General features: G+C 40.4%; 1 protein-coding gene and 1 long non-coding RNA gene across 4 annotated transcripts in view; one reads left to right on the top strand and one right to left on the bottom strand.

Annotated features, from left to right (window-relative positions):
• Nucleotides 1–3,721: 3,721 nt before the first annotated feature.
• Nucleotides 3,722–23,286, bottom strand: LOC130256455 (uncharacterized). 3 transcript variants are annotated; one of them, XR_008841119.1, is made up of 3 exons: nt 7,050–23,286; nt 6,190–6,287; nt 3,722–5,541 (listed from the first exon to the last, which is right to left on the bottom strand). It is a non-coding gene; the product is annotated as an uncharacterized LOC130256455 (long non-coding RNA). The 3 variants fall into 3 exon arrangements; XR_008841118.1 differs by lacking the exon at nt 3,722–5,541 and having other exon boundaries at nt 5,705–6,287; nt 7,050–14,176; nt 17,722–23,286; XR_008841117.1 differs by lacking the exon at nt 3,722–5,541 and having other exon boundaries at nt 5,818–6,287; nt 7,050–18,140; nt 18,578–23,286.
• A 670-nt stretch (nt 23,287–23,956) lies between these two features.
• The window catches only part of RNF11 (ring finger protein 11), a 29,928-nt gene continuing 28,252 nt past the window's right edge, over nt 23,957–25,632 (top strand). Inside the window, exon 1 of the mRNA XM_056498116.1 lies at nt 23,957–24,331. Within this exon, the coding sequence (XP_056354091.1) occupies nt 24,209–24,331 (123 nt within the window). The 5' untranslated portion in view covers nt 23,957–24,208. The remainder of the gene's footprint in view (nt 24,332–25,632) is intronic.

Consider the following 25,632-nt stretch of genomic DNA (forward strand, 5'->3'; position numbering starts at 1 on the left):
CTTTCCAGAAAGAGAGGGATTATCCTGTAGCACTGAAGCTCTGCTTTCATGGTGGGAAGGAATTCTGGATTTTACACTGTTTGCTGGCTGTGCACAACAGAAGAATAGACAATACCATCTGAGCTTGGGACAATTAACAGGATGTCTTTAGAATATTTTTATTACGTTAATCTTTTCTTTTGCTTGAGCCAGCATTCCCCTTGAGAGGAAGAGAAATGATGCTGAGACAACTTACTATTGCAAATTAATTGTATGGTCCATTTCCCAAGCATTTAATTTGGCCACAGCAACCTGTTTAACTCAAATGAGTTGTCAAAAAGTGACACAAAAGAGAGGCCAAGTTCTTTAGAGGTGGCCAGTAATTTTAAAGGATGAAGGGAAATGGCTGGCATTATTGCTTTTGTCCAAGTAAAGCCTCTTCTAAACAGGGTAAGGGAAAATCAAGTGATTTGGCCTCACCAAAATTTATGCCACTTGAGACCTTTTGGAAATGTTGATTGAAGACAAACTCTGGGCCGGAAGAGAAAATAACAAAAACATATGAAACATCAAGTAAAAAAGTGTAGTGTTTCTTTCTTCTTGTAACAGAGAAGTTTGAAATTTGGGATATAAGTTTGGGGCAGTAATGGGATAGATGCACCTGCTCCAACCTGAGCCACCTCCATGCAAGGCAGGTCTCTACCTGCATGAGTGAAGAGGTCAATACATGAGATCTCTTCTGCTTTAAAGTCAACAAGGTCTGATCTGATCTTCTACAGCATGACTTGTGTTTTCATTTTTAGCTCTGGTATTCCAGAAGTATTTCCATGTGTGTAGTCCTTGCCTAAGTCCACTCTTGGTATTTGGACCTCTGATTAAGCCATCCTGGATTCCTTAACCTGTTGCCTCCAGCTTTCCCAGGCCTGGGTGCTTCTCTCACAGCTGTATGGATTTCAGCTTCTCAAAGCACAGTTTGATTCATTCTCTCAACACAGGAACTTATCTTCAGCATAAATATTTTTGGAACCACAAAGGTATAATTTTATAGTTAAATAATCAGATTTTCCTGGGAAAACTTAGAGGCAGTGGGTAATGCAGATTAGGATTTGGCACTCTGTCAGACTCTCAAAGAATCTCTCCCTGAGTAAACTCTGTTTCACTGGCAATATTTATTGTTCAGGAAGCAACACTTAAAACTTTATTTGCCACAGAAGAAGGTGGTCTATCACCTCAAAGAAGACTTCCACCATCCTGATCACTTCTTCTTCCATGAAGCAGATATAATCAAATACTTCTGATAAGGAATTACTCTTTGAGACTAGGACATAGATACTTCAGGGAGTAGAAGACTAATAGAGATGAATAAAAATTTGGAATGGATTAAATACTTATAATGGTGCATTCTGAAGATAACCAGTTCCCTTTTTGTTTGTGTGTCCTAGAGATGACTTCTTTTCAGATAATTACTTTTCATAAATTTAGATGCCAGAGAAGTATGATTCACAGAAGTGCAGGGATTCCTTTTACTAAGCTGACCTTGAAGAGCAGATCTGTTTCATTCTGTGCTCAGTCTCTTCTTTCTTGCCTCCTCTTATCACTTTGGAGCAGCCAGAACCATCAGTGATGTTCCCTCTGTGGGCTCCGTGCTCCTGCCAGCTCGACTGCCCTGCAGATGGTGGCCAGGAGCAAAGCTCTTTGCAGGGTCTGGGCACAAACTTCTTCTAAATGTTACTCAAAAACCCTAATCTGATTCTTGGTACCAGATATCCATTCATTTATTAAGAAAAAACACAGCAGACAACTAATGCTGCACTTTTTCTGTTATTCAAACCTGCTTCTAACAATGAAGAAGATGATGTCATTCCCTGGATGTGACAAAGGACTAATATTATATGCAGTAAAAACAATGAGTCAACAGTTTCTATGCCCTTGAGGTCAAACCATTCAGCAGTTTTGAAAGTAGACTGTTCTTTTTTGTGCACAGAGCTTGTTGTCTATTAGCACAAAATGTGTAAAATCAAGATATAATTTGAAAAAAAAATTGTACTTTCAAAGGGGATTTTTCAAATTGAAAGCCAAAGTGAAATATTTTACAACATAAACTAACAGAAAATTTTTTCCCCACATATATTAATCATAATATTGCAAAAGTATTTTCTTTTTTAGGTCAAAGATATATTATCCATGTTAAGTAATTATTTGTATGATCCTGAGAGGCACTTTGCAGTTCCCAGTAACAGGAGTATGAACTGTGAGTATTAATGCATCACTAAATAAAATGAAGTTTTCTGGAGATATTTTGTAATGGCCTGAAAGATAAGAAAGACCTTTAACATGAAAATGTGTTTTGACAGACAACTGAAAGCAAGGAGTCTAACAACAAAAATTTCCCAGATTTTCTGGAATAGATGAGGAATTGACCAAATCCTGGCCACCTCTAATCATAGCTGCACCTAGCTCAGGCTAGTGCAAGAAATGTTGTGTTCATTCAGCTCCTTCCTTCAGCAGCTCTCAAACCTTTGTGGAGGATTATTATCCTGATCATACAGAAACTGCTGTGAAACTGCAGCACAGAGAAGTGACAGCTCAAGGTCATTTAAAAGTCAGGAGAGTTTGGAAGAGAACTCAGATTTCTCAATCCCTATCCAGACTCTGCCCACTGGGCTTCCAATGCCTCTCTGAGGATCTGCCTGATAAACCTCCTCTTCCAAACTGGACAGAATTTAACAATTTTGAGGAGTTTCAATTCATAATATTGTTGCTTATAATAAGTTTTTTTGGTGGGAAAGTAGACTTGCCTAATTAGATGAGGTTCAAGTACAAGGGAATCCTAGGCCACCATCAGTCTCCATTCCTGTTATCCTTGCAGACCAAATCTAGAGACAGGAGAGCAAACTGTATTATATCTAGATGGGTTTCTGTGTAGGAAGAAATATCATTTTGTCTGCATTGACCCAATCTGACCATGTTTTAGATTAAAATGAGCCTTAGAGTGGAATAAATAATATTCATCATCCTGACAATTAATTGAAATGAAATCTCAGACTCTGAATCCCAAGGAATTTCTTCTGGCATGCTGTCAAAGTGCTGGATTAAGTCTGTTAAACTTATGCTGACCACTTTAGTATGTCACCTAAAATAACTGCAAATGGGTTCAAGCATAGTTTGTCCAGTAGATCCCAGGCTCAACTGATTACTTACCCAAAATGTGGAGGAGTGCATCTGGCAGCTCTATTGGAGCATTAAATGCAGGAAGCATGGCTCAGTCTGATCTTTAATTTCTCTGTCTTCTGATGCTTAAGGAACTCTTACCTCTTCAAGTATTTAATAGAATATTTCAACCAAGTATCTAACACCTAAAGACATCTCAGTTGTTTTGGGTGTTCTGTTACACTGCTCAAGTGAGACCAGAAAGCTTGTTAGAGCACTTCAGCTGAAACACAGACATTTCCACTAACAATTGCTCTTATAAACTCAAACAAAAATCAGACAGATTTCAGACAAGGCAAAATAAAGAGACTAAAGCAACTTACAGCATTTCCTCTGGATGTCTCAAGTTAATTGCAAATCCTGTGGCCTGGTATTTTTATTTCCATAGTCACAATTAAAGGCACAGTGATTTTGATGTCATGTAAGAGGGATTAAATACATTTTCCATGTGAAGTTAGAGGCTCCTTTTCAAGTTGTGTGATATCTTTGCAGGCAGCATGTCTTACTGACTAATGAAAGCCAAAACCTGAATGTACTGCAGGAAGATTCATACATACTGCAGCCATGTAAGTGTGCTGTTTGACTTCAGTGACACACAAAAATACAAATATAATTGATTAAAGTTATTATTGTCTATTTAATAAGTAGACTTATGAACAATAATTAAAAAGAGATTCACATCCTAGTGTGTTCCAAGAAAGGATCTTCACCTGATCTTTGTTTTTACAGCTCTCATCCCGGCAATCAACTGTGAAAACTTACATAAGTACTCCCAGTATGATTGAAGCCACTCATTTGTTAAACAGAGTATTACAAGTTAAAACTAGGGACAGAGACACCTATTCATGAAAATAGTAAAGATCTTAATTAAAATTAAACATATCTTAGCATTACTTTGCAAATCAATTTTATTTAAGCAGGTGGCACTTCCAAAAGAAGACTGTAACTAGGCTACCCCAATGCAAAGGCATATTAATATTAGGCACCAGAAGGATTATAATTTAAAAATTTTGTAAGTATGACATCTGGAAGAATTATACTTCTGTTCTGTTAGACTGTCTGCACAAAAATTTCAGACCAGTAGCATTTAAAATTTATAAAGGAAAACATATTCTTAATGTTAAATTATATAAACAGAAAACAACAGAAACATTTTCATGAAACAAATCATTAGGCTTTGGATCACTTTATGTGCTTTATATGCTTGTCACTTATTAGATGTTTTTTATTAGATCTGCTTTATTATTAGATCTGTTAGTAGGTCAGTCCTTTATTATATGTTGCAGTGTCTGTTAACAGCCTCACCCATAACTATCATTTTAACAAATCAATGTATACAGTATAACATCTGTATAGCATTGTATTATCGATCTGCAACACTATTACAAGTATGAATATAGATTTAGCTAAGGTCCAGGGGTCGATATTTTTGATGTATTAATTTGTTTCACAGTTCTTCTGTTACTTTTCTCATCTATTAAGGTAGGCAAGAATGTTTCATAATATTTTAAAAAACCATTTAGCTGGAAGGCCTTTCTAGAAAACAAAATCTCTTTCTTATTTTCTCATCCCTAGTAATTTTCTATTATTGGAGGAACAAGAGGGAAACTTAATACCCATTTTAATCTATTTTCCCTGGGAAGAAGAAATAAGAAATAGGCACAGCATACACAATATGTTACCTGTGTTCTGTCATTTTGTGCTGTCTATGGAGAATAGTTTGGCACACAAAATTTGAAATGGCTACTGCATCCCTCTTCTGAACAGATCCATATCCCCCTCCAGGAGGGAACTTGGGTGAGCCCTGGCTTGATCAGTAATTTCCCTGGGTGCACAGAAAGGTCTGAAGCCTACACTGCTAAACAGGAATGGGGAGAGAGGCTCTGAGAGGGGCCTCAACACACGCTGCCTGCAGCTGCAGAGCTGAGGGTCAACCCACATCCCACATCCTGGGAGCAGCAGCAGGAACAGATCCCTCCTTCCACACCAAGGTTGGAGGCAATGTGTTCCTGAACAAGGCTGGTTTGGGGATGTAGGATGTTCCTGAATCCTAAAGTTAGACAAGTATGCAGAGAGCAACTTCAGCTAAGTGGCTATGGTGGTAGGCTTTCTTAGGGCAAGATTTTACCTGGAATTATTTATTTTCTTGCAAAATACATAATCTGCCCTATCAGTTAAATGGAATTATTACCCACTCACAGCAGCCTTCACAGCTAGAATGGTATTACTCATTCTCCTTAACAGAAACCTAGCACTGTGGTTTTGGTGGCACACTGAAAACTTATTTTGATCTTTCTTGTGTTTCAGATGGCAGTGCATTATCTCCTTCCTGATCTTGGATTACAGTCCATACTAAAAAAAAAAAAAATAAAGTGATTAAGAGCAAAAGTTCAAGTGGATTTATTTGTAGAAGCTGGTTGTGGCCTTCCCACAATGAATCAGCTTTTACCCTAAAAGTCATGCTAAGTACTAGGTAGTAAATTATCAATTTTCCCTTGCAAACGCTGTATTAGGTACGAGAATAAAATATTGCCTTTCAAACAGTAGTGGATGTTATCACTTCAAATGTGCTTATATGCATTTCCTGTGCTTAGATCCAGCCCAGCAATAACAATACCACAATTACCAGAATGTATAATCTATAGTGTGGCCCTGTGTAAATCAAGCCCCTGCCGAGCATGTCGCACACATCCTGCAGGATACCACTGCCATCCTCGATTGCTTCCGGTGAGCGCCCTGCATCTGCAGGAGGATTGCTGAGCCCTGCTCACCCTGACTCCTAACTCACAGCTCAGAGCTACCTCCTCCCAGCAAGATTTAGGCACACAGCTGAAGCAGGTTTTGTTCATGATAGCCTAAATGGGAAACTAGAAAATCAGGCTTAAGGGAAAAACTGTTTTGATCTTTTAAAAATACTTAAGTACAAGATTGTTGCAAATACTGCAAGAGAGAGTGTTCAGGATTTCAATTCAATTGTTAAATTACTAAAATAATGCATACCTGGGGTTTTCACACCGTGGAGACTTAGATGTATGATCTGATACTCTGTCATTCATTCCCTTCAGAATACAGTATCATATTTTCTCTGTGCAAAATATCTGAAAAGTAAACATTTTTGAAAGAATTTTGCAAAGTCAAAGAACAAGCAAAATCTGACCTAAAACCAGAAATATGTTAATTGCAGGACACATTGCAGCCATACACTCAGAACAATCTTACAGGAATATTCTGACAATGTCAGTGTCATGATTCAGTTAGTTCAAGCCAACTCAACACACTGACTCAGAAATTAAATCTACTTGACCTGTTCATGACTTCATATTTTTAGTTAGTTCTCAGATTAGACACTGACTTTTTCAAACAGATGTTGAAACCAGTACAAAGTTTTGAAATACTGTAAACCACTTTAAACTATAATTTATACATACGATCCTTAAAAAAAAAAAAAAAAAAAAAAAAGCGTTGCCAGTGTGTTATTTGACAACTTTTAGAATTGGACTCAATAAGCTTCTAACTCTCATTTTACTTTATAACTGGGGGATAAACCATTTTAGGATATACCTAATTTCCACTGAGACTCTCACAAGCCAGAAGAATTTCAGTATGTTTTAAAATAATAATGTAGGAATTTAGAGGAAACATTATGCAAACCCTGCTATTTTTCTCTTTCTGATACAGGCCTACCAAAGAGAGATCCTAGCTAGAGACAAGTCAATGCACTGCTTTGTCTGAATGGTATTTTAAAGTATCTCTTTTTCTTGCTGTTTTTGGTACAAAATTATGTGAAGAATAAACGATTCAAACTCGATTTGTCCACTGCAGAAGCTGACAGGGAGTATTTCTTGTGCTAGCATGCATACCTGGATTGCAGATGTCACTGAGGGGAGCAGGGCAGGGGTGCAAGAAGCACCATGTGGCCAAGGGTAGCTGAAAAACTGACACACACCTGAGGGGAATGGCCAAGTCCTGCTGCACTTCAGCTCTTCTGGGACATACAAGTCAGTGCAGTCATCCAGATCCATACAAACAACATTTTCCTGGAAGTTTTACTGTCTTTTTTGTACTGGATGGTACACTTGAAATCTTACTATCCCTTGTTACTGCCTTGTACTTTCTCTAGTCTGATTTTTTTCTAGGAAGATGCTCATAAACTTGAGCAAGTGTGCATGTCCCTCTGTAGGCACTTCACACCCCTTAGGAATTAACAGTCAGTTGTAGATTAGCATAGGACAGGGAGCCTGGCTATCCATGGTTCTAGAAAAAAATCAGGAAATTAGGGTTTGATGTACCATAGCCACTCCAGGGTAAGTGGAAGCTGTCTTGGCTGAAGTGGATGAACTATTCTGCTTGTCAGGATTCAGGCTGATTCCTGCTGAAGTGACCCAGACAAAAACATAAGACACATGCCAGTGCTGGTACAGGTAACCCTGCTAGGAAATACACGTCTTCATCAGCCTGTCTGCTAAACCCTGAGCTGCCTCTTCATTTTTGTACAGGATTTGGGTCAGTCACAGGCATGTGGATGTTGTTCTTGCTCAGCAGACAGACCCACCTCTGCTCACACAAGTGGTTTTAAAAAAGAGCTTGCAAACTTGTGATATTTGGCTTATGAAATAATTATTAATTCTTTAATGATGCAGATACTTTATTCAGTTACAAAAAGCAGAGAGAATTATCAAATTACTTTTGCCTTATTTGTTGCAAATTTCTTAGCTGTGGCACCACCTTGTGGACATTCCTATGTTGAGAACTCAACTGGTAGCCACAGAGGAAAGAAAATCAGGCATTTTGGAAAAACAGCTATGGTCACACATGGTTTGCTCTCTAAAGGAGAGTAAAAGAACTACTTTTTAAAAACTATTCCTCAAAATCTGCCTATGAACTAAAATTTATGATAGATACCATCATTAGGGTGTGCAGTTGTCTTTGCAGTTTTACCAATCCTTCTGCCCATCAGCCAAGAGGAGAAGCAGCCTTCAAACTTTTGTTCCTCCTCAATTGACTAAGCTGCAGCATCCAAATCCCAGTTCTGTTCTTGCTGTACATGACTTTTACACCTATCCCAAAGTAACAAGACTTGCAAAGTCAAAACCATAATACTGAACACATGGAGAAAACCTCGGGTCCTACTCCATAAACGTATAAACTCAACAGTGAGACTGGTGTCCAAGCTAAGCCAAAAGAAAAACAATCTCTGACAAAGATAAACTAGTGGATCTTTTAAATGCTTGCTGAAACACAAGCCAAACAGAAATAAATTTAAATTCCACTCTCTTGGCCATTAGATTCTCAGAACCTTTTGCAGCTGAGGTAACAGGGTGTTCCTGTTATGAACTCTTATCTGCTCTATGGACAAAGCAGGAAAGCACAGGAGAGCCAGAATTTATAACACGAGATCTCCAAGTTGAGTGCAGCACATTCACTCTGGGTGTGTCTGTCTGAGTAAACTTGGGGAGCATGAAATAAAACATTGAATTGCATTTTCTATTTCTCTCTCTTCAATAACATACAATCTGGTACTTGCACTAACACAAAGTGCAGGGGTAGATGAAGACTTGGACCTATCTCAGGCTTGCTAAAATAAAATACTGAGCACTGCAGCCAGGGAAGCCAGCTCATCTCCAGTGGAGCTCATCCTTCACTCTAGAACAGACACTACCCTTGATGTAGCTTGTGTCCTTCCTCTGCAAACAGCAGCATCACATCTGTTTTATGAAAAAAATAGAGAGAAAAATGTTATATTTTTTGTCTTTATTATAAAATTGAAATATCTTTGAAAATATGACAATGACAGCACTACTTTTACAATTCAGATTTTTAAAATATTTCTTAAAAATGCATTTTTCCCCCTTCTTCATCTCAAAAAGATGAAAAAGTTTATGCAGTATTTTTTTTTTCCTTTGGCATATTAATGAAGTAAACATTACAGTTACTTTCTTTTTTGTGCTTAGAAATTCCTTAGTATAAGTGCAGTGTTTTGAAAGAAATATAGGCCTTTCAAACTGTTAAGTGATTATTCTCAGAAATCAACCATTGCTTTTAATTTAACTTAAATATTTGTTTTGACAAAAATAAGGCATTGGCTATCCCTTACTCACACTGAGTGCAGAGATTCTCTTTCTCCTTAGGCACCATTAATGTAATTTTGTTCCCCACTGCAATTAGTTGCATAATGTAACCTCATTAATGGCCCTGGATGTATCTGCATGGAAGTTTTCATCCACAAAATTGCAGGAGCAGTTACTGTAAACATGGGGTGAGTGACACAGAAAAGATTGAACCAAGTTTATTCTAATGCAGAACTCAGTTTTAAAAAAAAACTTATTTTTTACTTTTTTGAGCACATGAAAATGTCATACTTTTGTCCATCACATTCAACTTATTTGCTTTCAGAAAAGAAGCTAATAAACTGTGAGGCAAAAATAACCTTAAATCTCCAAAATGATATTTTTTCCACAGCCTTGGAACTCCCTCGAATATTTTAATTATCTCTTTCCTAAAAGCCAACAAAGTAGCATGGCAGTAGATTAAAATAATTTTCTGCTAGAACTGATTTCTTGCTGAATTAGCATATCAACTCCAAAACCAATTTCCACAGCATCAGTGACCTTATGTCACTTTATGTATTACAGCAGCAAGATAGAAATGGTTTCAGAGGGCTGTAACAGTTTAAAATTATTCAGTATAAATCCACTTATTGAATTGGTACATGCAGGAGACAAAGCCCTGAAATTATGTTGCTAGCCTGTATGGCCTAAAGTCAGTTTTCTGCATTTTTAAAGGCTACACCAACTGTCAAAGAGCTGTGGTGGGTATTATCAGAAAATGGGATGGAAAAGCAGAAATCTGTTCAGGCTGGAAAATCCTGAGGGAGAGAGAATGAATGAGAAAGCAGCAGCACCCCCAGAATGAGATCAGGGGGTACACAGCCCTCTTGGGAACAAAGGGGAGAAGGGGAGAAAGGGACCAAACCCTACACAGGAGTATTTTAGGGGGTCCTTTAATAAGAGGAGAATTTTTGAGGTGAAATTCAGTAAGTCTGTAAAAAAGGATGGATAAACCCAGACTCTTCAAGCCCAAATGCAGAGCCAGTTTGATCTACATTAAAACTAAGTGCACAACTCTCCAGCTATCAAAAGACAATGTAATATTATTATGTTATTTAATACTTTTTACAGGGAATGAAGGTTGCATAAGCCTCTATGCTTATTAGACATTAGATTTAATTTCCTGTATTACTGAGAAATGGGTGACTTGGAGCTCAGCCAGGTTTGGATAGATATAATAGGTTACACATTTATAGAAGGAAATCAGTACAAGTAGAAACTCCTGCTAGAGGTGTCAACTTAAAGTAATACTCTCCCCCCCCAAAAACCCCATCCCACACAGGAGAGAGGAGACTGAATCAGAGATGTAAAAGAGATGCAAAAGCATTAAGTCAGGGGAAAGTGGTGCAGAGACAGTAACCAATGATTAAGTACATTTGATCTTCATGTGCTATTTTTGTCTGAAGTCTTAATTTTCAAATTATCTAATCCCTAGAAAAACTTGATGTTCTCTAATAATTATCACAGGAGTTATTTATATATTTATGCCTTGGTCTGTCAGACCCAATGTGACTCCATATATTGATAATACATTACTTACTGTTGATAATATTACTTACTGTTTCACTTGCTGAAATGCAAAACCAAAATGAAATAAAATGCTTTATAATCTATTTATTTCCTAATTACTTGTGGAATGTTGCTCAGTTTCTTGTTTTCTAGTGTGCTTCCCTTTTTCCTTAGAGGCAATGTAAAAGACAAAGAATTTTCAAAAGAAGGAGGATCTGGGAATTCTCAATACTGCACATTAGCTCCTTTCATAAAGAAAAACCACAGGTGAATTTTCCAATCACCATTCAGCTGATTTTAAAAAAAATTATCTTTGCCTTTCAACATAAATCTTTCAATATAAATCTTTTTAAACTATGAAATCCCTTTTTGAATTTCATCTTCCTTCTTACTCTGAAGGTACTGTAAGAATAGTTACAAACTAAGTTCCATAGACTATGCAATGTAATTATATATTTTGATTTCACCTTGCTCAAATTATGAAATTCTCAACTCCTTGAGACATAGTGTGTGCTTATTACTGAAGTAATATGTCAAAATAGATTTTAATTTCTTAATATCAGTACAAGTAAGGAAAGAAAGTGTGAAACAAACCAGTAAATAAATTCTGCAACATAAAGCACCAAGTATTAATTTCTAGAGTAAAATATATGTTAAGATTTTACAGGCCAAGATTAAACTAAAAGAAGTGTGCTCAGATAGAGAGAGGTTGTTACCATCTGCAGTCCAGCTGAAGTGAGAGAACATTATGGGTATTCAGTGTCATTAAGACCCAAGTAATTTCTATTTTGTATTTTCAAGTGAAATATCACTCTGATGAGACATTCAGAATACTTAGCAGCTCCCATTATGCTTTTTCTGGGCCTCAGCCATCTGGATGAATTTCTAGGGTCACAGCCTTTGCTCTCCTTAGGATTCCTCCACAGTCAAGTTGCAGCTAAAACCCTGACGGGACACAAGCAAACTGCCTCAAACATTCCCAGTCTGGAAGCATCTCTGCAGATCACTCAGTCAAGCCCAGCTCAAAGCTGGATCACCCAGGGCAGGGTGCTCAGGACCTTGCTCAGTTGAGTTTGGAGTTTCTTCAACGACATCAACTTCAAAACCTCCCTGGGCAGGCACAGGACAGATGCTCCTCTTATCCATCCTCACAGCCCTTTCCTTCCTCCCTCCCTCCACCATGTTCACCTCCTTCTGCTGTGGGGAGCCCAGAACTGGGCACAGCACTCCCACTGAAGTCTCACTAGTGCTGGGCAAAGGGGAATGATCACCTCCTTTGACTTCCTAGCAATGCTTCTCCTAATGCAGCCCAGGATGCTGCTGGGCCTCTCTGCCAATAGAGATGTTTACAGGTATAACAGAATTTTAAGGACATTATGAGCTATGTATTTCCAGGATCTGCTCTGTATCAGGGAAATACAAATTATATTATTTTGCTAATACATGTTTTATGTCAGTATCAGGGATTGTATTTATATTCTCATTACATGATTTCCTAAATAACTGGCCCATTGAAACCAGTTGTTTGGGATGATTACACAGTGCTTTGTAGAAACATCTGTGCACAGATTTCTAAAGGTAACACTGCAAATCTCTAAGTGCAGATCAGGGTATGTTCACAGGAATGAAGGCATCTTGGAAACTGCAATTCTAGAAGACAGGAATTCTCAATTTCATTGTGTTGTTAGTGTTAAGATCTAAAGATAGCAGATTAATTACTATTATGTTTAACTCACAGATAACCTTTTGTAGCAGTAACATCCAGCTTATAAACTTCCAGAGTTTCCAAAAGCACTCCACACTGTTTCAGAAGCCAAAAATCCAGTTCTCCCTAATGTATTCCTGAGAACCTTCCACTTCCTCTGCAGCTGCCACAGTGTAACTCTGGACAATACACTTATGTATTGACAAAACACAAATTTTCTGTGGAAAAAGGTGCATAGACTTTGCAGTGGGTCCTCAGGCAGCCTAAAGCAATGAGATGGTCTATCAGATTTGTTTGTCTTGGCAAGGAAGACAACAACCTTGTTCTTGAAAAATCTACATTTAGTTCCCCATCTATAAACAATTTTCATCAGTTCTTCCATCTGCAGTATAAGTCTTTGTTTGGCAAACAATTTGCAATGTTTCTTGTTATACATGTCAAATTGTTTCTGTTCTGCATGAGCTATAAAGACTTAAAGGACCAAAGTTCTGTGTGGTGGTTGGAGTTTGTTCCCTCTGAATCCAGGGGTACATTTACTCCCCTGGTTGCTCCATGGTTTCTTTGCATTTCAGTCTGTGACTGCAGAAAACAGGAATAAAACTCCTTGCCATTAGTGACATTGCAGTACATGAGCCAACACACAGTCTAGCTAATATCCTTTTACCTTCTGGAATAGTTTAAAGCAAGATGCAAAATATTCTTCCAAAAATACACTAAGTCCTTTCCATCCACTTTCCTGTAAAGCTATGCCAAAAGCCCTGGGAAAGCCTTTTGACTCCAGCCTACATGCTCAAAAGAAATCTAAGACTGGCAAAAACCCACAATATAATCAGGACAATGCTGGGACTCAGATTAACATTATGGAAAGCAAACACCTTTCATACCACTCCCAGCTCTCACATATCCAAGTTTAAAGGGGATTAAAATTCAGATACTCATAAGCAGAGTAGCTCTTCCCAAAACAACACTAGATTGGCCCAGGTGGCCACAACCTGCACAATTTTTCATGGACTGACTTTGAAACTGCCTTATGGCTGCCTCGGTCTCAGAGATGTTGAATATCTTTCTCAGCTTTTTCCAATGCAGACCAGATGTTCTATTGTGATAATTCTCTCATGGGTCTTTTCCATTTTGACTCTCCATCAGCTGGAGATCCAAAGAGACATTACTTGAAAAACAGGAACCATAAAAGAGCCAGGAACTTATAAATTAAAACATAAACATTAATTTGTTTTCCAAAATACAGATGTCTTTTGTCAGTTCAAGCCTTGATCTCTCCACCAGTTAAAGGCAGCAGTTGTTCTGTGAAGGCATGCACTGGAAATTAGCCAACGGGCATTAACTTTTGGTTCTGATTGAACTGAGGAAAATTTGAAACAGAAACACAGAATTAAAAGTTGTGATAGCAATTATTGTCTGATAACATTTTAAAATGTTCATGACAATAGAAGAAGTGTCTTGCCATAAGGAACTGTAAATTACTGAACCTTTTTGGACAAGGCTCAGGAGAGATTTGGGTCGACCTTGGTGATGGCAGGGGCCTGTCCTTCTCCTCTGGCTGACACGGCACAGGGACCAGGATCAATCCTGGAGAAGTGGATCCTATGGTGCTGCAATGGGGTCACAGCAATGTGGCACCACCACTGCTCTGGACAAAGGGACTGGGCTGGAAGAGGAAGGGACACAAGACAGAGACGGCTTTAAAAGAACACTTTTATACACTACAAACACAAGTGCTCAAGGTTCAACTGCATAGATTTAGTTTTGTATTGACATAACACATCAAGCCTTGTTTTCAAATAGCCACTGAAAATCTGTCTTTTTTAATGCTAAATCACTTGATATATCAGTATCGTTACATCTTTTAACATTTTTATCTCAATAAAACTTTGAGAATATTTAAAATAGCAGAAAGGCTACAGGCAACCAAAGAAAACATCTATAAAAATGTGCATAATAAAAAGATAAAGATGAAAAGTTACTTTCTTTTTTTAACATGGCCTACATGTGAACTAATTTTTTATCTTTAAAAAGTAGCAATTCACAAGTCACACCTCTTCATTCCCTTTGAAATCAATTTTATACACCTACACAATTCTGACAGTGGATTACTGCAGGTTTACACTTAAACTTTGAGTTTCCAGTTCTGCTGTATTTCTTTGAAAAAATGTCTTAGTATGAGAGATAAATGCTACTCTGCAACTTTTAGCAATGAACCCTCTGCAACTGAACATGTTACTGTACCTAAGCAGGGAAGGTACAACAAATTGCTCTTGATGTAATCAGTTCCCTTTCCTTCTCAAATGGGCATTAATAACCACCTGCAATTTATAATACAGTTCAATCCAAGAATGATACCCTTTTCTTCTACTCCTTCAGAGACTTTGCTTTTACTAATAATTACTTCTAGAGCCTTCTGCTCAGAATAATGAAATAGACTGTCCTTTATACCAAAACCTGTCCTTCCTCTGTACTACAATGAACTCACCTGGTGAAGCAGGGATTGAGTAGCCTTTATTCCTTCCCTTGACACCACTGGAATAAATCCTTGCTTTCCAACACCCTTTTATGACAAGCTTTACATCTTCACTTTCTTTTCCTAGGCTACAGCTCCTCTAGATTTCACACCATACTATTATCTGTCTGTACTCCTCTTGCTGAACTGTTCATGCTTCTATTATTTAAGGGCAGGGAATTCTAAGTAGCTGTTCCCACTTCATCTGCTCTTCCCTTGAGGGGTGAACCAGCATCTGCTGTTCCCTGTCTCCTGAGGAAGAAACAACTTCCATACAAAGCAGCTGCAAAGATCCTTTCATGGTTTCACTTCACACTAAGAAAGATTTTGATTGCACATGCTGGTTCCAGCAGAATTTGCTCTCAGGTAAAAACTGTAGTCTTGTATATTGCTAAAGTTTTAACATTATCTTCTTTAAGAAGACTAAGGTAAAAATTTGGAATGTACATTTTACTTAAAGGTTTTGCACTGGCTCAGACAACTCATCATAGAATTCTATTCCAAAAACATATGAGAAGCAAAATGAGCCAGATATTTCTGTGAATTTTTAGTAATATACTGATAATGTGCATGTATAGTTGTATCTATTAGCTTATTAAAAAAGGTGACTTTTTCAGATCTATATATGTTACAAATGAGCTGCTTATGAAATTCCCAAACTACAGAATGATGCAAATCTAACTATTTCAATTCAAGATGAAAGAAGCAGTTATTTAAATAATTGTGAAGCGGCAGATGTATACTCACTTTTAAAGGTGATTTTAAAATGTATTGCAGCTGGTATGTCTGAAAAGTGAAGATTTCATTCAGACTACTATTGGTAAGGAGTAAGAAATTATTTCCTGGCTTTGCAATGTCGAGACCCTGAACTTTTGCTCTGTTAATCCCCTTGCTCAGTCACATATCCACGTGTAGGAATAGCAACCCCTCTTCTCCTCCCCTCAAAGGGGCTGCAATGGCTCTCTTTCCACACGCCAGAATCTTCTTTACTCTTGGCATCCCTTCCAAATTAGCCATTCCAACAAAACTTTCCCTGGATACACCACCTTCACAGAAAAAGAAGTGGCTACAGTTTCACTGGGAGGCACTTCTGCCAACCTTTCCCTAGATGTCGCCACATTTTCTGGCTCCTTCATTCTGGCCTTAATTACTACATGGAAAACTATCACGAAGGCTTCTTCTTCCTTCATATGGAAGAAACAGAAAACTATTGTAAGAGTAAACCAATTTCTTCAGAGCAACAAAAAGACATTCTAATTATATGTATATATTACTCTATTTAATAGAATGTATCTGAAATATCCTACCAATGTCATATTGAAACCTGAAAATAACTTTTATCACAGGCTTGTTTTCACACTCTTTTAACCTTCCTAACACTCCTCCTACTGTGTTGACTCATTGAGTCTGGAGTTGCTTGACCTCTTCCATTACTTTGTGCTGAAACAATCTCCTTCAGGGTATTTCCAAAGTTTCCAGATTCAGTTTTCATGCATACTTTGCTATTCTTTCTCTCAACAACTTTTTCAAAGGATGTCCTTCTGCCCTTATATGATTTTACCACTTAAAGACTAATTTGTACTATCCAAATGCTACAGGACACTGGTTCTGGGAATTCAAGGCAGGATTCAGGCTTATGTTTTAGCTGATTTGGACTTAAAACAGGGTTCTGAGGGCACTATCCTTGTTTCCACTCCAGTGGTAATACCTCTCTGCAATTCACAATTTCTTCCTTTGGAAATAGTCTTTTGAAAAGCACATGCTGATTTATACACGTGAATGAAGTTTCCATATTGTTCAGAAATATGACGACTCTTTAGTTTGTAGAAAAAACTACCAAAATATCTTCAGATTGTCTAAGTATTTCAAATTTCAGTTATGCTGAAGTAGTCATTGATTGGTTGTCCACAAGATGGGGCTTCTACAACAGAGATCTTTCTATCCAAACTTAAGATTCTGATGTAAAACCTATGAATGGCACCGCAGTTGACAGGAACATACTTTGAAATTTTGGCACAGGAATTGTCCCTACTGCATTCCTCATTTCTCATGTAAAAACAACAACTCCTCAGGAAATCAAAACAGCAGCAAGTGATTTTATCTTGTCCTTAACCCTTGCACTGTGCTGGTGTACAGCTTGTAAGCCAGAGGCAAAATGCACCATTGCAATCACCCTGTGTTTTGTAGAGGTTATGTGCAGTCCCCTACGTCTAAATGAGTGTCAGCACAGAGACCAAAACACCAAATGAAGTGCCTGTGGTTTTTGAGACATTTTCTAAGTCAATATGCAGCCTTCAGAATTTCTGAAGCAGTGTGTAAGTCCACTGCTAAGATGATAACCCCTCCAAATAAAAGTTAAAGTAGCTCCACAGAGTGTGCAATTTTTGTAAACTTAACTGAAAGAGGGAACAGTTTGCTGTTACAAGAACTAACTGTAGGCATGCACTTCACAGTAAATGAAAAAAAAAAATTATTCTTAGACACAAAATTTTTGAAACATAAAAAAAAAAAAAAAAGAACAGACCTAAAGTACCTTTAGCTGTCTTATTTCACTGTGGTGTTTGTTTAAACAGTATGTTCTGCTACAAAAAAGGCCTCTCCTCTTTTGTCATGTAAGTAAACAAGCAGGATTTTCATGTCTTACAGAAATCTCCACACAATCAAAATCAGAACAGACTAAAGAATTGTACAGTTACCTTACTGTATTCTTTTTCATACTGTTAGAGGCTTCATTTATGGTAACTTCTCTTTTCTGCTTGATATAGTTGTTTTCTACAATTTTTTTTCAGGAAACACAGTAGTGTTTGAGCATGCAAAAGCAAATACTGGTACAAATTTCCAGCCTGTCCCTCCAGGAGCAGGCTGTACAAACACAGACTAATCAAAAAGTAAAACTAAATGTTAAGAAACATTTCTGGCCAGAGGATAAAGTGAATTTCCCAAGAGCAGTCATTCACAACCACCTCATACTTTTAGAACAAAATCTTCAATGGTTCCTTCTCACATTCCTTCTGTTCAGTCTCCAGTAACTTGTCTGCTGCAATTCAGCCAGCTAAGCTGTCACAGACCAGAGTTTCAACAGGAAGTGCTAAATAGTACCCTTCAGAATAATCATCTGGAGAAGAATAAAATAAGAAAATCTGAGTAGGCAGGAATTACATGGAGAAGGATGGGGAGTGACAGGAGCTACAAACTACAGGAAACAATGTGCTAGGAAAAGGGAAGGACACTAAATTTGGTCAATGGCATTTTTGCATACACTAAATAATTTTTTCTTTATTAAACACTGAGATTTTAACTGGATCACTCTGTGCAGCTTGGGGTGCCATGCTTACTGGAAAAGTGGACCAAAGAAGGAGGCTGCAGGACAGTGAAACATCACAGAGATCTACAAATCGTGATCCATAAGGAAAAACTGAAACAAAGCATTGTAACATTGTTTTCAGGTATTTAAAATTGCTTTAACAATACAAACAGAACACATAACAAAGAGTTTGACTTATAGCAATCACAGGAAATTTTTTGAAGCAGCAAGGGATTACAACACAGTACCTGTAACCATCATTCAGTACTCAGGAAGAGTTTCAACAGTTTTCTGTCAAGGAATGACAAAGACACAGGTGATCTTGGACGTGGGCAGAGGTGTCTGACAGGTCACACTCCCCAGGTTCACATGAATCTATTAAAGTGTCATTTTATCACTCTGTTATTGCAGAAGACCTACAGTTACCTACAGCCAAAAAATAGAGATTTTAGGCTACAGGAAGAATGGTGAAAATCAGAAAAACAGGAAGACTGTGGAGAAAGTGAACAAAAGGTGCTTTAAATTTTGCAGCAGAATGCATATTTAACTAGAACAAACAATTCCTCAACTCTGTTTCAAAGAATTACAAGCATTTTGGATACTACCTTACTGTTACAGAGAACTGGAGGAACAAAAAGTTTATCAAATTGGCTACTGGTGAACTGTAGATGGAGTTCATCCCTGCAAATTCAAGAAATACTTGAACACAGAAAATTTTAAAATTAAAATTTTAAACAAAGATTTCTGTGTATTGAATAACCACCACTTGTTGAAAGCCAGCCCAATACTTGTGTCCCAAAGCCTGCCAGGAGAATATGTCAGCATGTCACACACTGCTCAAACACACCAGCTTTCCTGCAGGAACTGCAGGATTTCTTAGTATTCTGCTATTGGGAATGTCCCCACCCATTCTACTTATCCTACTTTTACCTACTGACATCTTTTCTTACTGGCATTTTCTGAGGATATAAGGAAGAGTAAGAATAAAAATAATACAACAGCAAAGCATCTACTGTAAATCACCTGAGAGAAACAAAACACCATAAACCAGCCAGGAACCTTTTTGGGTTATCTCCATATAATCTACTGCAACTAAAACCATTCCTGAGACATGTGACCTAATCCGCCTTTCAAAGCCTTCAGCAAATGAGATTCCCAGATAATCATTTTCAGTGCCAAACTACATCTACAGTTTGAAATAATTTCCTAAGGTCTACTTTAAATCTCCAAGTCCATCACCTCTTGCCCTAGACCCACTGAACATAAAGAAAAACTTATTCCTTCTCTCTGTAGAGAAACATTTTACCTTTCGAAATATCATTATCATTTTCCCCAACACCTTCCTTTTCTTCAGACTAAACAATCCCAATTCTTTCAATCCTTCTCCTTAGATCATATTTCATAGGTCTCTGATCATCCTTGAAGTTGAGACTGTGGCAACATGCGGTACAAGGAGAAAAAGGAAAATTGATTCCTACACAAAATTCACCAGAAGCTGGGTGACAGAGGGTTTGTTTGAAGAGGTTACTTTTGTATGATGACTGTCTGCTTTGTTACTTGGGTGTTTTAGTGCCAAAATACATGTTCTTTCTGCTCTTTGTGGCTCACTGTGCAGGTGTCCCAGTGCACAGAATAGGCAGGCATTACAGTCCTCGCTGAAAAAAAAAAAAAATTTGGATCTGGGGAAAACTGTAATTATGGAAGGCAAGTTATTCTTGACAGTAATGGAATACTTCTCCTTACCAAGATGGTTTTTTGGGGATAATTTGATATAAGTGGCATATTTGTGATACCAGGATTATTTAGGCAGAAGTTTAAGTAATTTTTAGAAACATGAGTAAAATCCTGCATCACAAAGTACATTTCAGGGAAATACATTAGTTCCATAATTGCTTTCTAGTGCTGCATTCACTGTCTCAGAAAGCAATATGCAGTTGTAATATACACTGAAAAACATCTATGGTTCAGCTAAAATCAACAAAACTAAAAATAATCATGTGCATTTTAGAAGATGCCATGTTCTTTATAAGCAGATAAATTAATTCTGCCATTCCTGTAATCAGATTCACATACATAATAGAAGAATGTAATTTACTTCCATTCTCCAGAGGTATACAAAGTCTTTTTTTTTTTTTCCTTTCAGAAAAAGGTTTTAAAATTGCATTGTGTTCTATCCACCAACATTACCCAAGCAAACAGAGTTATCTCTGAACCTCTGGGTACCATGGCATGGAAAGATTGCACTCAGAAGTCAACTGGGCTTCTGTGTAGGAATTGGGAAAACAAAGTTATCCAGAAGAAAGATAAGAAATAATGAGAGATGATAAGTGCTGGGAAAACAAGCTTGATGGAAAAAAAGGAAGTGAAAAAACTTTTCCATGCTGAGGAAAAGAAAAGGTCTTTCAAAAACTTTTGTTAAGCATGACATATTAAACATATCCAAAATGTTGTCCAACAATAACATGAGCATGGATCACATAAAATGGTGTTATCAAAAGGTCTTTCATCTTAAAATTAGGCAATTTATGACATCAATTTTGAAGAGGGACTCTTAACATGAAGGACTTTTTATGTCCTCAGTGGATTTTAGATTTTTAACTCAAAAGGAAACAGATTTTTTCTGTAAAAAAGTTCATAATCTCTGGCTACCTTGTAAAAGCCTTAAGAATACATCCAAATGTTACTTGCCTCCACTCACAGCAAAAGTCTGAAAAACAGAACATAAACTTGGTCTGCATAGCTTAACACTTTTTTCTTGAATTTCCATTCTGTTTTGAAAGATTGATTTCACTCAGAAGATGCTACTGCCAGAAGCTGGTGAGTACAGAACTGTGTATGACATTGCTGTATCAAGGTGTACCAGAGCATGAATTCTGTACACTGGCAAACTTCAGAACATCCCCATTTCCATTCTGACAACAGATTACAGCCAACTGTTAAAATGTCTACAGGTGAGATAAAGTTTCATTGACTTACATTGCCAGTTCTGTACTGATATTAGTCTGACACAAATTTTTGTATTTCCATTATCTTTTCCATCTGTAGTATCTGTGCAGCCCTAAACCACTACATTAATCTTTCTTCCTCTATAGCAGTATTTTAAGGCTCTAGAAAATCCATTCTGACTATTACTTGTTCCCCAAATTAAGTAGAGGAAGTAAAAACCAGAGAGAACTGAAGTAATCAGTTAAACTGCCCTACGGTTCTGCTAAAACAGTCCATAAATCTAAATCTGCTAAAACATACTCATAAATCACATCCTCTGAGGACCCATCCCTCTTCTTCCTTGTCTCCAGCTTGCCAAAAGTGTGGTAGCAAAAGGAGTAGGTTCACAGCCTCACCTCAGCATACACAGGGATATTAAAAGACATTTGTGAACACAAAATTTTTCCATTTTCCATCTCCTGGAGCTTTGTGCAACTTTTGAGCCGTTGGTGCAAAGCCACTATTAATGACCTATCTGACATAACAGGAGTGAATGGCCTGGAAAGGCAGTGCCATTCTCTACTTCAGAGAATGCAGGCATGGCTGGCAGTAGCTCTTCCCCCTTCAGAGCTCTCACAGGTGCAGTCTGTCTTGTGGCAAGGCCAAACATGAACCTCTGCTTCCTCTTTGGTGTCTGTGAATTCACCATGAAAAGCAGATCTCTTCTGGCACTTGACAAGTCTGCATTTTTTAAAACATGGCCAGATTTGGAGCATCCTGTACCTACTAAGGGGAAAGTTTTAACAGGGCTTAGCTATCAGCTATTCCTTCTGGACATCAACCTCAAAGTAAATAAATGTAATATCTATACCACGGGATGCAGAGGAAATCCCACCTATGCCCTGATTGCACATCAGTTTGCACTCTGGTTTCCAAAGAAAGGCTATTTTGGTATGTCAGCCACCAGGGAGGCACCACTGGTTTCCACAGGATCTCCTCACTGTAGAGGATCACAAGTGTGATCACAGCCTCACACCAAGGCACAGTGTGACCTGTGGTTTGCACTGAACTACATCAACGACACAGGCCCAAGCCTCACAGAGAAAACAAAACATGAGCTCCCAGCTGAATAAATAAGTCTTTCTAGTAGCCCCTAATCTCATTCCCAATGGTGCCACTGCACAACTGAAAATACAAGCGACAGCGCTGGAGTTTCATCACCAGGTCTCACAGCAGACAGCTCCAACATTGCCTTAACCTTGAAATCATGACTGGGTGAGGCAGTGGCTCACTGGATCTCCTCCAATTGCTTGCCTAATTCTATTAAACCAAGGCAACAGACTCACAGGATAAACACCCAAATGAGCAAGCCATGTACAGCAGTCATTATTTACAATGCACCACTGCAAAGCCTCTCTATCTTGAGCAACACTCACAATCCTGCCCCATTTTTAGTTTCGGTTTCCTTGAAAAGCCTGAAACTGTGTTAGAACACCATAAATGGCAGCAATGACAGCCTTTACACCAGGCTTGTTTAACTTACCCATTGATAAGCAGCAAAACAAACCACCCTAAACAGTAATAAAACGAAATCTCCAGGAATGAGCTCATAAGGATAATCAGCAAAATGTCTGATCCCAGACTGAGGTCCACCAGCAAAGGTTGTGGAGCCAAACACGTCACTGTGAACAACAGGTCTGGAGATAGTCTGACCCAAAATGGGAGCTCTGGTGCAAGCTGTATCAGCAGAGAACTTGGTGATAAGCAGCAGCCACGCTGTACTGCTTTACAGACTGGACTTTGCAGCTGCTCTCATCTGCACCACAGTTGCTTCACTGTAAAAAAACCCTTCACTTTAAAAATTGGATTTTAAAGTATTTTCCATGGTGTGAATCTGAAGGCCAAGCATGCATTTTGAGGAGCCAAAGAACAGCAATAGGACCATGGTAAATTCCCTCTGTGTGGGTCAGTGCTGGCACACTAACACAGTGACACAGGGGCATTCACTGTCTTCAAATTTGCATTTATCAGTACTTACCTATACTGATATCCAAGTATGAATACATGTTTACGAAGGAAAAAAAGAAGCTAAATATATGGCTTATTAGAGCACCTGCTCATCGCATAAAAAACCTTTAGAAACGCAAAAGCCAAGTGCCTGGGGCTGATTTTGCTCTGCTCTGGGGTTCACTGCCCTGTGCCCCTCGGTCACATCGGGGACCAGCAGGGAACCCCTGCCCTGCCCTGCCCTGCGTGGGGACCCGCCCGCGGGGACCCTCGGCAAGGTCGCTGAGCTCGCACGAGCCCCCTCGGCGGGATGGGCCGGGTGCTGCGGGGGGTCCCCGCTGCCGTCCCGTCCCGCCCCGCCGGGCCCGAGCGGCCGCCGCCTCCGCCATGCCCGGAACACAAACAAACACCGCGCTCGGGGGCGGAGCGAAGCGGCTCCCACCATTTTGCGGCCGGGGGAGCCCGGCAGGCGGCTGGGTCCCCCAGCGCGTCCTGTGCCGCCTCGTCCCGCCGGGGGCGGGCAGGGCTGTCCCCGCGGCGGGGCCGGGGGCGCGGAGCCCAGCGGGGCCCCGCGGCTGCTGCCTGGGCCCGGCGGGGAGGGGTGAGAGGAGGAGCCAGGGCGGCCCGTGCGACAAAGCCCAGTGCGCAGGGAGCTGGTGACCGGGAAGCAGAACCGCGCCGGGCAGCCGCGGGGCGGGCGGACCCAGCGGAGCCCGCTGCCCCACGGGGGGTGGGAGGCCCGTCCTGCCGCCCCCCCCGGCTCGGGGGTCGGGGCGGCTGCGGAGCGGAGCGGGAGGCGGCCGGGCTGCTGCTGCTAAGCCGCTTAGGGCCGGGGCTGGCATGAGCCTCCCCGGCGGGGCGGCTGCGGGCTGCGCGCTGCGGCGGCGAGGCTGAGGGCGCGGATCCGCCGCCGGAGCCGGAGGGGGGGCCGCGCTCCCCCCGGGAAGATGGGGAACTGCCTCAAGTCCCCCACCTCGGATGACATCTCGCTGCTCCACGAGTCCCAGTCGGACAGAGCTAGCTACGGAGACGGGGCTGAGCCGGATCAGGAGCCGCCGCCGCCATATCAGGTAGGGGAGGGGGCGGCAGCGGGGCTGGCGGGGTCGCGGGGCCGCTCGCCCGGGGGCCGCCGCCTCCCCGCCGCCGCTCCGGCGCTGGGCGGCCCGAACCTCTCCCTTTCCGCCCGCACGTAGCGCGGGGGAAGCCGCTTTGTCTGGGCCGGTGCCGGCGCTCCGGGCGGGCGGGAGGCGCGGTGCCGCCGGCGGGGCGGGGGGCGGAGGGCAGGGGCCGCCCGGCCGGTGCCGCGTCCTTTGTTGCCGCCGGCGGTGACATCACCGTCTGGCGCGGGGACGCTCCGGGACGGGACCGCGGGCCCTGCCCGGGCTTTGTCCGGGCCCGCTCGCGCCGCTCCCGTATTTTTAGTAGCATCTGATCCCCACTAAGTAACTCCCCCAGCGCAGGGGATCCTGTTTCCCTCCGTCCAGTGGGGCACCGGCGGGGAAGTGTTCCCCCCATTGTTCACTGGGGTCTTTTTTTTTTTTTTTTTTTTTCTGTCTCTGAGAGAATCTGTTAATTTGCATCTTGATGACGAATCAGGGGGAAAGAAGGAAAAGGCTGGGAATTTGCTTTGATGGCTTTGCTGACAGCCGAGGATAAGGCCGATGTGGAGGGGGATGGCGTTGGTGTGAAAGCCTGCGCTTGGAAGGGATGGGCACGGAGAGGGAACCTGAACTTGGGGTTGCACTTGTCTGCTCCCGGACATCTCCACCCCCGCCTAGGGAAATGTGTATTGACCTAAACAAGGCGGTCTACAGCACTGAAAAATGAAAAGGAGAACCATCCAGCGGTAGAACTGCGCATTCTATTCAAGTTTTGAAAGAATTTTCCTATCTGGGATAACAGCATACGTTCCAGAGGAATCTATAGAAGCGGCAGTCGAGACACACATTCTGGGGGGGGTGACTCGAGAGCTGTGTGTTTTCTAGATGGGAGTCATTCCCTAATTGCAGACCCTGATGTGTAATTAACAAAATTGCAGGAAGTATTTAACCGGACAGGCGTGTAATCTACAAATGCTTTAGCAAGTTCAAGAATTCCACCCCGGTAGGAGCCCCGCGAGTGTTGAGGAGAAGCCTTGCACGTAGCAGCCCTTGCTGGTGCCCTGAAGCTGCACTGATGGTTCTTGGCACTGTGTGCCTGATTGTTTTGTTTGGGTGCGAAAGCTGAATGTCACAATAAATTCGATGATGCGAGGAATTGCTTTTTCTGATTTCTGAACTATGTCCGCTGATGTCCAGTAAATAGAAAGTGCTTGGTGGCAGCTCAAGTTTTTTAAAGGTTGTGTTGTTCTAAATTAAGCCTGAATGGTCCA

Source organism: Oenanthe melanoleuca, chromosome 8 (assembly GCF_029582105.1).
Source record: "Oenanthe melanoleuca isolate GR-GAL-2019-014 chromosome 8, OMel1.0, whole genome shotgun sequence".
Classification (NCBI taxonomy): domain Eukaryota; kingdom Metazoa; phylum Chordata; class Aves; order Passeriformes; family Muscicapidae; genus Oenanthe; species Oenanthe melanoleuca.